The sequence below is a fragment of the Cebus imitator genome, unplaced genomic scaffold (genome assembly GCF_001604975.1).
Source record: "Cebus imitator isolate Cc_AM_T3 unplaced genomic scaffold, Cebus_imitator-1.0 Scaffold401, whole genome shotgun sequence".
Taxonomy (NCBI): Eukaryota; Metazoa; Chordata; class Mammalia; order Primates; family Cebidae; genus Cebus; species Cebus imitator.
The window spans coordinates 1,799,307-1,811,261 of record NW_016107716.1 but is presented as its reverse complement, the minus strand read 5'-3'; the positions used below and the strand labels follow the sequence as shown (position 1 = coordinate 1,811,261).

General features: G+C 41.3%; 1 protein-coding gene across 7 annotated transcripts in view; it reads left to right on the top strand.

Moving 5' to 3' along the window:
- The window catches only part of GPM6B (glycoprotein M6B), a 163,089-nt gene that overhangs the window by 108,897 nt on the left and 42,237 nt on the right, over nt 1-11,955 (top strand). For 4 of the 7 annotated variants that reach the window (XM_017508828.1, XM_017508826.1, XM_017508830.1 and 1 more), the window contains exon 1: nt 9,176-9,650. The exons of the other annotated variants lie outside the window; for them this stretch is intronic. In XM_017508828.1, the coding sequence (XP_017364317.1) occupies nt 9,590-9,650 (61 nt within the window). In that variant the 5' untranslated portion in view covers nt 9,176-9,589. Of the gene's footprint in view, nt 1-9,175; nt 9,651-11,955 lie in introns of those variants that run through there. 7 annotated transcript variants of the gene reach the window in all.

Below are 11,955 nucleotides of genomic sequence, written 5' to 3'. Positions count from 1 at the left end.
GCCACTGCACTTGAGCCTGGGTGACAATGCGAGACTCTGTCTAAAAAAAAAAAAAAAAAAAAAAAAAAAAAAAACAAGACGTGGGTAGAGTTCACCAAGGAGGCTTTCTAAAGGAGATGGACTGGACTTTGGCACATGCCATTCAGGAAGGAACTTGGAGCTGGGGAGATGGGGAGACAGTGCGATAGGGGTTTTGGCAGCTGATATAAGGCAAGTCTTCAGCAGAGTACCTCAGGTTCCCCCAGCTTTGTGGTTGAGTTGCGGACTCTGGGTGAGAGAGTACCCCAGGCCTGGGGTGGTTTCTGCTGAACCGAGGAGGAACTGCTCCAGAAACATGACTGGGATCCCAGTAATGGGGGTTAAACAGCTAACAAAGAGGAGTCTGGAAGGCTGGCCCTTGTTCCCGTTGGCTGGAACATGCTGGCTGGATGAGTTAATTGGGGGCCCTCACAGGGAGTGCTCATTGTGCTACTCTTAATGAGAGAATCCAAGCGCCCCATGGGATGTAATAATTAGGAAGTGTGTTTTCAGTAGATCAGCTGTCTGTCTCCCAATGTATGCCTTGTATACACAGGAAGAAGCAGAAGCTTTCCTTTTTTTTTTTTTTTAAAGCAGGGTCTCACTCTGTCACCCAGGATGGAGTACAGCAGTGTGTTCATAGCTCACTGCAACCTCCAACTCCTGGACTCATGGGATCATCCCATGTCAGCCTTCTGAGTAACTGGGACTATAGGTCTGCCCCACTATACCTGGCTGTTTATTTATTTAAATATAGACATGGTCTTACTATGTTGCCCAGGCTGGTCTCGAACTCCTAGGCTCAAGCAATACTTCCGCCTTGACCTCCCAAAGTGCTGAGATTATAGGCATGAGCCACATTGCACCCAGCCAGAAACTTTCTTAATCAAAACCAGTTTAAAAACCCATCATTTGGTCCTCATTTCTCATTTTGGCTTTGTTTCTTCAGTGTGGCTCTGTCATGTTGGGGCCCATTCCCCTCAGGGTGGTGAGACATAAGGTAAGGGTGTTTCTTGTCTCCTTCACTCTACTGCCCTAGGGTCCCCTGGAAACTCAGCCCCACTCAGGTCCCCAGGCAGTCCAGACTCAGGGCAATCCACCTACCTTACTAAGACCAAGACCATCACGCCTTCCGTTTTGTCACCCATAAAACGGAGCTGATGCTTTCTCCTTCTTAGGGCTGTGGGTTGAACTAAATAAAGACACAAATGTATCCTTCTTAATGCTGGACAGGTTACTCTTTTAACCTCTCCATCCCTTCCTCCTTTTCTAAGATGAAATTCCTTAAATCTTAGAGTTGGATGATTTTTCCTTTTCCCTCTGTTTCCTCTTCCTCACTTCCAGTTCAGAAGGAGAAGCAACCCATCCTGCCACCCACAGCTGGCCCTCTTTGTCTCCTGTGATCTCCATTCATCATCTGTCCATCTTCACTAGCATCTTCTGAAACCTCTCTTTCAGTGGCTGTCACTGCCTTTTCAGCATAAGACATGTTTGGGACTCTATTCCTGTCTGTATTTTTCCTTAAGCTGCCTGCATACTTCTCTGGCCTTCCCTTCACTACAAAATTTCTTTAGAAAGTGGGCTGTCCCTGCTTCCTCTTCTTCACTTCCCAGCCCTTCTGTAGCCCCTCTATAAACTGGTTTCCATTCCACGCTTTGCACTGATGCTGGCAAGGACATCGGAATTTTCCATTTCAATAGCCTTTGCCAAGTCCTCGCCTTCTGGTTGCCTTGACTGTGAAGACACCCTCTCCTTCTTAAAATTCCCTCCTCCTCTGTGACAGAGCCCTGTCCTGGATCTTTGCCAACATCTTCTGCATCCTTTGAGGGTGGTTCTCCCACTAGAGATCCCCTGAATTAGGAGGCACCTGAAAGGTTTTTCTCCTCTGTACCTTCTGCCTTGCCATCCCACCCACTTTTGTGATGATAATAGGTTCCTCTCTGCTGATGATAACGCCCAAGTCTTCATTTCAGGCTGAGCAGCTGCAAAGACAACCCACATGGCTTCCAAACTTGATAGTCCTTCTCACTCTCCTTATCTGGTGTGGGTAGAATTGTGTCCCCCACCCCCCTCAAAAAATATGTTGAAGTCCTAACTCCTACCTACGAATGTGGCCTTATTTGGAAGTAGGGTCTTTGTAGACATCATCCAGGTAAGATGAGGCCATGCTCAATGAGGGTAGTCCGCAGTCCAATATGACTTCTGTTCTTATCAGAAGCACACAGACACAGACACACAAAACACCACGTGATGATGGAGGCAGAGATGGGAGTGATGTATCTACAAGCCAAGGACTGTCAAGCATTGCAGGCTATCACAGAAGCTGGAAGAAAGATCTTCCCCTAGAGCATTCAGAGAAAATGTGGCCCCACCTTGACTTTGGACTTCTTACCTCCAGAACTGTGAGAGAATAATTTCTGTTGTTAAAAGTCACTAACTTTGTGGTACTTTGTTCTGGCAGCCCCAGAAAACCAATACATCACCCGATGTCTCTAGTTCCCTATGGGATTCACTATCCTTTTAGGAATCGAAGCTGAAAGTCTCAGAATCATCCCTGAATCTCTCCCTCTTGCCTTAATACCCAGTATTTCATTTCTGCTTCAGCTGAGTGTGCAGTCCCCACCTCTTCCCTAAACAAGTGTTGTCACCCTGACTCTGCCCTCTTTGGTCTCCTATCTATCCATCCAGCTGCCCTCTGGATAATTTTCCTGAAACAGCTCTGATTGCATCACCATCATCTTAGCACACATTGTCTGTTTCCCTCCCGCCTCTAGCAGTTGGCTGCATATTGGAATTAATCTGGGGAGATTTGAAAGCGCTCATGCCCACCACACCACCCCATCTGACAAATCAGAATATCTGGGGGTGATGCCCCGGTATCAACATTTCTTAAACTTCCCCTGTGATTCCAGTGCACAGCCAGTCCTGAGAACCATTTGCTGATAGAATATCACAATAGCCTGAGGAAGCCTAGGGAAGAAAAGATAGATCTAAGGCAATGGTTCTCAGCTGGGGGTGATTTTACTCTCCAGGAGACACTTGGCAGTGTTTAGAAACATTTTAGGTCATCAGAACTGTGGTGGTGCTCCTGGCATCTAGTGAGTAGAGGTCAGGGATGCTGTTACACATCCACAGTGCCCAGGACAGTCTCACAATAAAGAATGATCCAGCCTTAAATGTCACTAGTGCCGAGGTGGAGCAATCCTGATTGAAGAGTGAGGAGAGGAGCAGCAATGCTGACCTTGAGTTTGGGACAGACAGATATAGTAGACACCAGTGCTGAGATGGCACATGCCACCTCACACTGAAGTACTGCCTATGCTGTGCCCATTTGGCAGCCCAGTATGTTGAAACTTTTTGTGCCACACCAGTTTCCATCATAGGAAGCCTCAGCCTGCTGGTGCCAAACTCATTCTCTTGTCTTCCTTTTGAAAATGAGATTCATTGGAGGCCAGGTGTGTTGGCTCATGCCTGTAATCCCAGCATTTTGGGAGGCTGAGGTGGGCAGCTCACTTGAGGTCAGCAGCTTGAGACCAGCTTGGCCAACATGGCAAAACCCCTTCTCTACTAAAAATACAAAAGCTGGGCATGGCGGCACACGCCTGTAGTCCCAGCTACTCGGGAGGCTGAGGCAGGATAATCACTTGAACCTGGCAGGCAGAGGCTGCAGTGAGCCAAGATGGTGCCACTGCACTCTAGCCTGGGCGACAGAGTGAGACTGTGTCTCAAANAAAAAAAAAAAAAAAAATGAGGTTCAGTAGAATGTTTTTGTCAGGAGAGAGAGGCTTATTACACCTCAAATTGGCTTTTGCCAAATGGAACAATCACTGTTTTGGTGGTTCCTGAGGCTTCTAATGAGGACACTGACAGTCGTTAAATAAACAAGTGATTAGTTGAGAAGAGATTGGCTAACAGAGGTTCCGTGTATGCTCATCATCATCGATGTTGGCCAGTTTCACAATAGTGACCTGCCTAGGCTCTGCCGCTACCATTAAAGAGAAACAATAGCAATGATGGCTTATAGTTCATAGAGCTTTACCATTTATAAGCATTTTCCTATATACCAACCAGTTTGATTTGTTTTTTCAACTCTTAGCTTTATGCAGTGTCATTTCCTGTAAAGGAGAATATAGCATATATACAAGAGGTACTTAGAAAATACATGAAGAAAAAAAGTAAAAAGAGTAAGGGATCGGCTGGGCGTGGTGGCTCATTCCTGTAATGGCAGCACTTAGGGAGGCTGACGCAGGCAGATCACAAGGTCAGAACATTGAGACCATCCTGGCCAACATGGTGAAACCTCATCTCTACTAAAAATACAAAAAAGTTAGCTGGGCATGGTGGTGCACACAAGTAGTCCCAGCTACGTGGGAGGCTGCAGCAGTAGAATTGCTTGAACCTGGGAGGAGGAGGTTGCAGTGAGCTAAGATTGTGCCACTGCACTTGAGCCTGGGTGACAATGCGAGACTCTGTCTCAAAAAAAAGAAAATAGGAGACACTTAACACAAACTTATTTTAAGCAGAATTTATTTAAAATTAAAAATGCTGTGTAATGGGGCTTGAAGAGAAAAAAAAAATTTGTTCAAGCAAGTGTGAGCTTGTTGTTCTGGGAATTGATTTCCTGCGTGTGTTTCATGTTGCATAAATGTTCCATAAAACACCAAAATTGCAGAGGAATTAGTAGTTAGAATGTGGAAACATCCTTCCTTGGTGATTAATGACTCCACACTGAGGAGTCCTTTAGAAGCCAAAAGAAACCTAAAATACAATCCTAGAAAATTGGAAGAAGTAGGCATTTGACAAAATATTTGCTAACTGTGTGACTAGGGTAAGGATATGTCGGTAGATCATTATGCATCTTGATGAATTCTCGGTCACTTGAACAGTCATAGTCATATTAGCATAGAGTAGTGATTCGATTTCTTGCATATAATAGGTGCTTAATGAATCTTGAATGAATAAATGAATGAATGAACAAACAAATGAAAGAATGAACCAGTCAGTTGACTAGGATGATGTCCATAGAGATCTACATGGGATTTCCTCACCTTGGTCTTGTGTTCAACATTTCTGTCAATGATTTGAATCCCAGACACATAAAGCATATTTACTATGCTTGAAAACAGAACAAATCTGGGAAGATGATTAATGTAATAGATTACAGAAGAAAACTTCAGTATGATCTTACCAGGTTAAAAATAGGGCCAACATGTACAGGCATCAGCCAAAGCCCTAGGTATGAGTTTAATATGTCAACTGGAGTGTGGGAGCCTCCTATTTTGAGGGTGATTGTGAAAGAGACTGGGAAGTGTTGTATCGTTCCCAGTCATTCAACCTTCTCACAGAAGTTCCAGAGGCTATTTGGTAGTAAAAGCTCCTTTCTGCTTGTCAGTCCTCATCCTTTTTGCTCCTTTTATGGTATTTGACACTATTTTACACTGTTAACTTTATGCCCTTCACAGAACCTTTCTCTAATTTCATTATTCCACTTTGGTCTTATTTCTCTCGTTTTCTGATTTGTCGTTCTTAGTTTCTTTTACCCTCTTTTAAAAATTTTTCCTTTACCTTTATGTTTAAAAGGTAGTGTACTCTAAGCTGTGATCTTGGTATACTTAAAATCTGTATCTCTCTCTGGTTGTTTATTTAACATTCACTTAAAATATACTTTATTGAGGACCCACTGTGTGTCCAGAAGTGTTCCAAGAGTTGGTAATACAGCGGAGAATACGACAGATAAAAATTTCTGCTTTTCAGAAGCCTGTATTCTAGGAGGATGGGAAGTAATGAACAAGTAAGTGAATAACGGTGTTGAGTTGTGGTTAAAGCTATGATGAAACTCAAATGCAGATTAAGGGGGCCAGAAATGTCAGGGCTGCTATTTTAGACAAGAGAGTTGGGGAGAGTCCCCTGAGAAGATGGCATTTGAGCAGAACTGGACTTCCTGTTCTCCCAAGGCTTCCTCTACACTGAAAACTCCCAGATGCTGGTCTCTGGCCAGCTCCTCTCTTCTGGAGCCATATTCCTGAATGCCTCTTGGACAGCCCCTGCAGGATGTCCTAAGAGCACTCTCAACCACACTTGCTAATTTCCCCTATCAAACTTCTTCCTTCTCTTTGGTTCCCCATATTGGTTCCCAGCATGATCATCTCCTCACTCACCCAAGCTAGAAACTGTAGCCTTCCCTCAAAATCCCCCTCCATTCCTACTCATACAGATCCAATCCAATGGCATCTGGGTCCTCACTTCCTCCCTGTGCCATAGTTGAGGTCCACATTGTCTCTTGCTTGTACTGTTTCAGGAGACTCCTGACTAGTTTGCCAGCCTCTAGTCTCATCCTACCCTACCCACCCTGTCTTCCATGTTACCAATAGAATGACCTTTGTAAAGCATAGATCAGCTCTGCTCTCAAGGCTTCTATCTCTACCTACTGCCTCCAGAGCTAGCAAAGTGTCCAACCTACCTTGTTCCCAACCTACTGGTTCAGCCATCTCCCATCAGTCCCTCTGTCAGAACAATCACTTCCTGATGCTTTGACAGTACCCTCTTTTTCCTCTCATATCCCCTTCAATTTTTCCTAGAACTCTTTCCCTTCCTCTTCCCTACCTTTCCCTTCCCTACCCTACCCAGGAGGTTTCTAAGCATTACTGCAATAGCCAACTCAATTCTGCAAAGCTTTTTTCAAATTCTCTTCCCCCTCCACACATTTTCTTTGTTGTGATACCATAGTGCTTGTAGCAGGCAGGATAACCCTGTTTTAGAAGAGTTTTCTGTGTCCCATTAGCCTGTGAGTTACCCAGAGACAGGCACTGTCACTTCTTCATGTCTGTGCTGCTTGTAGATGTTGGCGCTAGGGAGATTATTTCATACATGTTTACTGAGCTGGCTGCAATTCTACAGAAGACTTACACATAAGTCAAACCATGTGAAACTGCTGTTCTTAGTCAATATCAGCAATTTCGTATGTTCAATCTAATACATCTGTTTTGTTCAGTATTTTTGTTTTCCTGTTTTGGCTTTCAGAGGTGTTCTTACCTTTAACCAGACTGCCTTAGAGCATGGGGCGCAAAGATATATTTTCAGCTCTGGAAGACATTTTCCATCCTACTCATTCTACTTATAGAACTTTCCTGGCCAGAAATGGATGCATGCCTCAGAAATGTTATAAAAAATATTCTTTTCTCTCTTCCTCTTGACAATTTTTGTTGTTCAAATGGTTTGTCATAAACAGTGAGAATTTGAGGCTGTTATAAAGTGATATAATGGTAACTTCTAGAATTGTAATATATTATCATCCTAGTGAAAAGTTGTGAATAAAAGTGATGAATTGTTCATTTATATATAATTTTTCAGAGGGAAAGTAGATGCAGGTATAACTGGAGGATGTGTGAATGTTTTGTCTAATGGTTTTGATATCTATGATATAGAACTAGAGTTGTTCTTAAATTAAGACTGTCTCTCATATTCTGCCTTTTCACCAGTATCACTATTAAAATAATATTCTTAAGCAACAGCTAGAAAATTATTAGTCTCTGTGAGTTCTATAATCAGATGACTTTGCTGGACACTTTAAAAACCAGTAGCATAGCTAATCACGGTATCTTGTTTTGTGCTGAATTGAATTTTATTTTGGTCTTGATTCTCATTCGAACTGCTGGGAGAACGAGCCTGTTAGAAACCAACACTTGCCACCTTTCTATTTGAATGGACCTAACTAGTCTTTGCAAAAAATGTCTAAGACTGTCCTATCGGGACACACCATAGGGTTTTCCTATGGAAATAATTGTATCACAAATGAATCTTTTTTCTAAAGTCTGTGGTTTTAGGCTGTCATACTTCTCGGTCTTCTGACCAGGAGACAATAAAATTGTCTGGGGCCTTAATTTGAGGGAATACATATTTGATTGTGGGCGTGGTCTTCTAAGACAATGGGTAAAGGGAAAAAGCAAGATGTAAAATTAAATGTTGAAACAAGCTAAACTGGTTTTGAAAATCTTCTCAAGTGTAACACATCTAGAAGTATTAAATGTAAGAATGTTTGAAGGATTATCTATAACCAAGGTGTTAAAAGATCAGGTTGTTAGAGGATTTTTATTCAGTACCTTATCCTTTTTGTTTTAAGGAGTTGAGCAAGAAACCATCAAAACTTAGGAGAATGTTTTTAGGAGAGGGTGGTCTCCAACTTGTCTTTCTGTTTGCTTCCAAGATAAGTGTTAAGCCCAACCAACTAGCAGACTATTCATGATTTGGGAATCCTATTAATGGTCATCCCTGTATTTGACTTGAGTCTCTAATTTTTTATAGGGACAGTAAAGGTCAGTTGGTCAGCCAAATGCATAAAAAATGGTGCAGAAATTAGTGATGCTTGGAAACATATGGCTCAAAATCATGATAAAGGCTTATAATATGATAGCATGGGTTGAGAATGTTGGCCTCATAGTATCTGGGTATGCAAGAAGGCAAATCATTATTGGTATACTAACCTTTATGTTGACTATTTAGAGAGCTCTTAAAAACACTTTCTTGATTTGGAATGAGGAGTTCTAATGAGTAAAACTCCATATAGAAATACCATATCCAGTTAAAAAACTATTTTGATTTTCATTCCAAGACACTACCAAAAATGTCAGCTAGATGTACTTGTGAACATGTTATGCTTATTTTTAAATAAGGAAGGGTGCCTTTTTTACAAATTAGGCTTGTGTTTCTCTTACTATCATATATATTAACTAGAGACAAGGGAGTGGGTTCTAATACCAAATTGCTACACTGCTGTCATTAAACCCATGTTTGAGTTTTCTTCCCTCTAATGTATTTTTCTCCCCTCTTTAATTTATATTAAAAGCCACGTACCTATTGAAAAATTGTATGAAAGACAAATATTTAAGAAAGCAAATAGAGACTATGGGCACATCCTTTAAACATGCTTTGCCAGGGTCAAGGGGTAAATGAAATAAACTGATACATCATAAAGGGGTCGCCACAGGAAAGAAAGAGTCATGCCAATGCAAAGACATGCAATCTCCTTAGAGACGACATATATTGCTGTCGACCAACTAAGTCACATGGTGGTAGGGGGCTCTTTTCTTTCTCCTTTATATCCCCTCCTCTGATGTCACAGATCTATTTTTTCCTGGGAGAATTAATTAGCATTCATTGGGTGTACTTAGCTGGAAGAAACGAGGTGGGGAGAGAGAGTGAGATCAAGATTGAGATCTTAAGAAAGAGAGCAAGGAGGAAGAGCCGGTGGGGAGCAGGTCCTTCCCCCGGGAGCCGCATTGAGACTGTAGGCACCGCCGGGCGCCGAATGGCTGTTTTCTAACTGGGATCCTCGGTGACGTATGGCTGCCTGCCCCTTGGCAGCTGTCTTTATGGACCAGTAGGCAGAGCAAAATTGACGCTGACAAGACTTTTGCATCTTGGAAGGGACTGTAATCTACTGTAGTGAAGAACAGAGCCTCTCAATCAGACGAGTGTAAATAAGAGACGGAGGGGAGTCCAAAAGAAAAGGAAGAGGAGGAAAAACAAGTGTGTATTGGGGGGAGCAGGGGCAAAAGCATTTTTGGTGGATGGTATGAAGCCAGCCATGGAAACTGCAGCCGAGGAAAATACTGAACAAAGCCAAGAGAGAAAAGGTACCCAGCACTCTGACAATAGCCTGTTTAAAGCTTTTCACTGAGGGGTGCTTAAAAAGGGTTAGCCCGGTTTTGTCTCTCTTTTAAAATGGCTCTGAGACAATCCCTATGGCATGGTCTTGCTTTCAGGGTTGATTTTTTTTCCTGTAGGCTGATGTTAAATTAATAGAGCAGCCTTTCTTCAACCTGTTCCTGTTCCAAATCTTTCTACTAATGTGGTATTTCATAGAAGGATGTCTGTAGTTTATCACCTTGGGCAGATGCATTGGGGAAACTGTCTATTTTTAATTAATGTAATTATAACTTAGGTCCTGTGTCCTGCATGTCATATTCCAGGAACACAGAATGTGTAGTTTTCTGCTAATGCCGAGGAGGAACTGGAGGGTCATGCATGTTAATTCTGCTTTGGTTCCGCTAATGCTGTAGTGATTTGGGCATTCTCTAATTGTCTTATTCTAATATGATTGCTCTTTCTTATATCAGGCCCTGACTACGACATGTAATAGTCATTTACAGTTGGAGCTTCAGAGAGGGGACATCAGCTCTGTCACCTAGTGCTGATGGAAAGGCGTGGTGGGGGGGGAATCTTCTGCTAATTATGACTTGGAGACTGGGGGAAGATAATTGATAAAGGTCTTATTTCTTAAAGGGAATCTTAGAATGTACCACAATTTTCATATACAGAATGGCTTTTTGGAGGAATAAGTGTTTTTGGAGTAAGAAAATGGCAGAAAGTAGAAACTAAAATTAGTCCCTTTTTTCTAAATAATGACTGATTTCAAGTTTGATGTCCCATAGAATCAGCTCAGCCACTGTTAGCTAATGGATCTCACTGCATTGTAATTTATCTCACTCACTCAAAGTCATAGACTGTCATAAATGCACAAAAACATATTCTATAACCGCAGTGGCTCTAATATAAAAAGCCATCATGCTAAGGTTATTTCTCACAGCCCTTGCATCCACTGACAGTCACTAAAGAGTAATTCTCCAGGACGTGTACACAACTTCACTTTATTTATAAAGGTACAGGCTGAACCTTATGAAATTGCTGATAGTCAACCATTTTAAACCACAAAAATACAGCAATTACTTGTACTTCAGCTTCACAGTATGCTGGGGTAAAGACTGCTTGTTTTTATATAAAATGTCATCGGTGCACAATAATACTTTATCCTAACCACAGCAATTTTACTTTTTAAATGAATTTTTTTAGGTGCGACAGAATACACATAACATAAAATTTACCATTTTAAGTATATAATTCAGTAGCATTAAGTACATGACACCGTAATTTTAAAATCATTTGTTTAGTTCAATCCTTATATCAAACCTACACCTCCCCACCAAAAACCCAGCCTGTATTTTCTTGTGTGTCTTAAAAAAAAAAAAATTCATAAATGACCAAATAGCTATAAGAGAAGCTCTTAGGAATATTTATCAAGCTGAGGAAGTGAGATCAAAGTTTAAAAATTCATTTCCATGATGACTAGAGACTAAGTTGATTGCATGTTGGGGGGGTATGATAATGTAATATAGCATTGTCCCAAGGAAGCCTATCACAGTTTATAGTCTTCCACTATTTTGTCCTAAAATAGATGATTTTACTTAGTACATACTTTTAATTTTTATTATTGTGGTACTCAACCATGGCAGATAAAACTGTTTTGGTCTCTGTAAAAAAATCCCTTTTTTAAAATTTCTCACCAAAAGGAAGCAAGGGTCATGTAACCAATATAAAATCATTACTACACAACTGTGTATCTTATCATCACTTAGTCTTATGGACTGCTATTATTTTGTCAATTAAATCTTATTTAATAACATCTACAGGTTGCTACTAATCCCTGACGACCTGTATATGAAAAGTCATTCGTTGTGATTTTAGAGACAAATTTAGAAGCGAAAGATAATTTTTGGAGGAACTTTAAAAATTACCTAAATGTATAAACACTAGCTGCTTGTTAAATAATTCAAAAATATCACGCTACCAGAAGCTAGTATGACATGTATGGTACATGCTTGAATAAGAACACAAGCCAGGGAATTTGTTTTTTCCTGATCTACAGCAAGAGGGGTTGTGATTGTTACGTGACCCACCATAAATGTTGATCTGGAGGGTGGCTTATCTAATCTGCATTTAGATGAACAAAGTTAGTATGCTGGCTATACAAAGTCAAAGCCCACACAAAACGCTTTGTAGTTTCCCAGTTTGCTCTCCCATCATCAAGGTATACACAGGATAAAATGATAGCCACAAATGTTTCTGCGTGCTTGTCAAAGTGGTATTCCTTCAGATTTAATT